This window comes from Trichechus manatus, unplaced genomic scaffold (assembly GCF_000243295.1).
Source record: "Trichechus manatus latirostris isolate Lorelei unplaced genomic scaffold, TriManLat1.0 scaffold00072, whole genome shotgun sequence".
Taxonomy (NCBI): Eukaryota; Metazoa; Chordata; class Mammalia; order Sirenia; family Trichechidae; genus Trichechus; species Trichechus manatus.
In genome coordinates, this window is record NW_004444008.1 from 2455937 (window position 1) to 2459631 (window position 3695).

The 3695-nt window shown below is 47.7% G+C and overlaps 1 protein-coding gene across 1 annotated transcript in view; it reads left to right on the forward strand.

Moving 5' to 3' along the window:
* Positions 1-3695, forward strand: part of SEMA5A (semaphorin 5A) — a 332779-nt gene that overhangs the window by 306096 nt on the left and 22988 nt on the right. The window contains exon 15 of the mRNA XM_004380268.1: positions 682-907. Within this exon, the coding sequence (XP_004380325.1) occupies positions 682-907 (226 nt within the window). The remainder of the gene's footprint in view (positions 1-681; positions 908-3695) is intronic.

Here is a 3695-nt window from a genome sequence, read left to right on the forward strand (position 1 = left end):
TGGACTGTGGGACATAAAGTGACACTCGTGAGGAGTGTGCCTCTTAGCTGAATTAGATACAAGGAACTAAACGGGCAGCTTCTATCCGGAGGTCAGATGGGAAGGCAGAGAGGGTTAGGAGCTGGTTGAATGGACATGGGGAATCGGGTGGAAAGGAGGAGTGTGCTGTCACAGTATGGGGAGAGAAATTAGAGTCATATAACAATGTATGTATTAATTTTTGTATGGGAATAAATAAATAAATAAACAAAAGTAATGCATCACCCCAAATACAAACTCTGTACCCCTTAAGCAATCATTCCCTCTTTGCCCACCGTGCCGCCCCAGGTAACCACTGATACGCCTTGGTCTCTATGCATTTGCCCATTTTAGAGATTTCACACAATGTCTGTCCTTTTGTGACTGACTCATTTCACTCGGCAGAATGTTTTCAAGGTTCATCCGTGTTGGGACATGTATCAGGACTTATGTCTCTGCATGGCTGAGTACAATTGCATTGTATGGGTGGACCACATTTTGTGTATCCATTCATCCCGGGATGGACACAGGGTTGTGTCCACTTGCATGTGCAAGTTTATAGCAGCTGATGATTCTCAGGTCTGAGGTCTCACAGAAGGCGGCCCCGGCGGGACTAGGCTGTGGATGTCGTATGATAAGCAAGCTCCCTCGTTCTCTCCCCAGGAGTACCAGCCCTGCAACACCAACCCCTGTCCTGAGCTGAAGAAGACAACGCCCTGGACACCCTGGACACCCGTCAACATCTCCGACAATGGCGGCCACTATGAGCAGCGGTTCCGCTACACCTGCAAAGCCCGCCTGCCTGATCCGAACCTGCTGGACGTGGGCCGGCAGAGAATCGAGATGCGGTACTGCTCCAGTGACGGGACCAGCGGCTGCTCCACAGACGGTGAGCGGGGAGGGCGCAGGGCTTCCACGGGGGGCTTTGACCTCACCTCGTATCTCACAGAAGAGTGAGGGGGCATTTTCCTTCTGCTACATTATTGCTCAGTGATCTTTGTAACGATGATCACCGTCACTGTAGACCTTTAGTTATGCGTGGAGGCGGCCCTGTGAATTCAACCCCCAAGACAACAGGAACATTATGATAGATCCAGAATAGTCTGTGTGAGATTTACTTAATATCAGAAAATATATTCACTAAGCTTCCACAGTCCTTCTGGCACTGAAATGTCAGCTGCAGATAAGCTTTTCCTTTATTTATCCCTGGAGCCCCTGAGTGGTGCAAATAATGAGTGCGCTAAGCTGCTAGCCAAAAGGTTGGAGGTTCGAATTTACGCAGAGGCATCTCAGAATAAAATCCTGGTGATCTACCTCTCGAAAATCAACCACTGAATACCCTATAGAGCACAGTTCTACTCTGACACGCATGGGGTCACCATGAGTCGGAGTCAACTGGGCAGCAGCTGTTTTTTTTTTGTTTGTTTGTTCATTTATCCCTAAAGCGGATAAAATGCTCCTTAGAAGCAAGAATGGCGAGACTTTGTCTCACATACTTTGGACATGTGATCAGGAGGAATCAGTCCCTGGAGAAGGACATCATGCTTGGTAAAGTAGAGGGTCGGGGAAAAAGAGGAAGATCCTCAACAAGATGGATTGACACAGTGGCTGCAACAGTAGGCTCAAGCACAACAAGGACTGTGAGGATGGCGCAGGACCGGGCAGTGTTTCATTCTGTTGTACACAGGGTCGCTAGGAGCCAGGGCAGACTGGACAGCACACAGCAACAGCGACAAACTGGACGAAGACAAGGGGTATACATTTCTGTGTTTACATCAATAGAAAGGTCTGCTTTAGGGAAGGATGTTATAAGAGGAGATGTACAACTTAATTAACGCAAATAAACCAAACCCACCTTAGCCGAAAGGAGGTGGTAACCAGAAACAGTACAGGCTGAGATGTTACACCTCTGTCTCCACTGCACCGGAGTCAGTGCCTCAGGAAGTCTAAGGTCTGGGGGTCCAGAGTCAGGCTGCCTGGGTCACCCTGCTAGCTGTGTGGCCTCAGGCAAGTCACTTCACCTCTCAGTGCCTGGAATTCCATCTGTCAGACGAGGACCATAAAAGCTGTAGATGAAATGAGTGGCACATGTGAAAACTTTGGAATAGTGTCCAACACACGGTCCGCACACAGTCTGTCTTAGTTCTCGCTTTTTGCCGCATCTGTATTGAAGGTAAACTAGGTCACTAAAAGCTTTGACAAAACACTTTGGAAAATTTAGTTTGAGGCAATTTTTTTTTAAACCAGCTATGCAGTAAGACTATAAGCAAGAGCTAAGACAAGCAGGAATTGTGAATTTATCTGCAATCCCATTGTTGGTCTGCAGCTCCTCAGTGTCCTGGAGAAAGGCAGTGAGAACCCATGTGGCACCTTTGTACCAGAGGTGATGTTGCTTAGAAATCCAAGCCAAGTGTCATCACATCATGAAGAGAATGCAGGGGCCACTTCATTGTCAATACACAGCGTCTTCCTTCCTGTGCTGACTGAAAGCACAGCGCCCCTCCTCGGGGTTCACGCCTTCTCCACCGCTACTTCAGTGCTGAGGTCACTGTTCTGGTTACGTGTTTGATTCACGGCAGGTGTCCGTCTTCTTCCACCAGGCTAGAGAACACCCCAAAGCTCAGACTCATAGCAACCCTATAGAATGGAGTAGAACTGCCCCATAGGGTCTCCAAGACTGTCATCTTTACAGAACCGGACTGCCACACCTTTCTTCTGTGGAGCCACGGGGTTGGTTTGAACTGCTGACCTTTTGGGTGGCAGCCAGTCTCTTAACCACTGCACCACCAAGGCTCCGAATCTCTGCAACAGCATATAATTCGCAATGTGAGGAAATAATCAAGAAAGTCTCAGCATACAGGTAACAAAAATATACGATTCCTACTCAGAAGACAAACAAGGTAGGCCAACCCGAGATGACCCAGAAGTCAGAATCATCAGACAAGGATTTTAAAGAAACTATTTTGACTATGTGCAAGGATATAAAAGAAAGTATGCTTGCAATGATGAAAAAGACAGTCATCTCAGCAAAGACATGTTGTTAGTTGTCATTGAATTGACCCTAACTCATGGCAACCTTACGTATAACAGAACAAAGCATTGCCTGGTCCTATGCCATCTTCACGATTGTTGGTGTGTTTGAGTCCATTGTTGGGACTATTGTGTCAGTCCTTCAATAGAAACCATCAAAAAGAACCAAACAAGTTTTACAAGTAAAAACTATAATAAATGAAATAAATATAATTCACTGGCTGGTCCTAGCAGCAAATCAGAGATAGCAGAAGAAGAGTGGTCAGCGAACTTGAAAACGTTGTTGTTGCTGCTGTGTGCCACTGAGTCAGTTCCGGCTTACGGGGACCTTACAGAACAGGTCGAACTTCCCAATAAGCTTCTAGGCCGTAATCTTTGCAGGAGCAGATAACCAGATCTGTTCTCCCAAGGAGCCACTGGTGAGTTTGAACTGCCGACCTTTCGGTTTGTAGCCAAGCACTTAACCATTGCGCCACCAGGGCTCCTTGAACCTGAAAGTAGATCAGTAGAAATTATCCAGTCTGAAGGACAGCAAGAAGATATAAGGGAGGCAGACAGGCAGACAGGCAGGCAGGAAGGCAGGCAGGCAGGAGGGCGGGCAGGCAGGAAGGAAGGAGGGTGGGCAGGCAGACAGGCAGGAAGGCAGG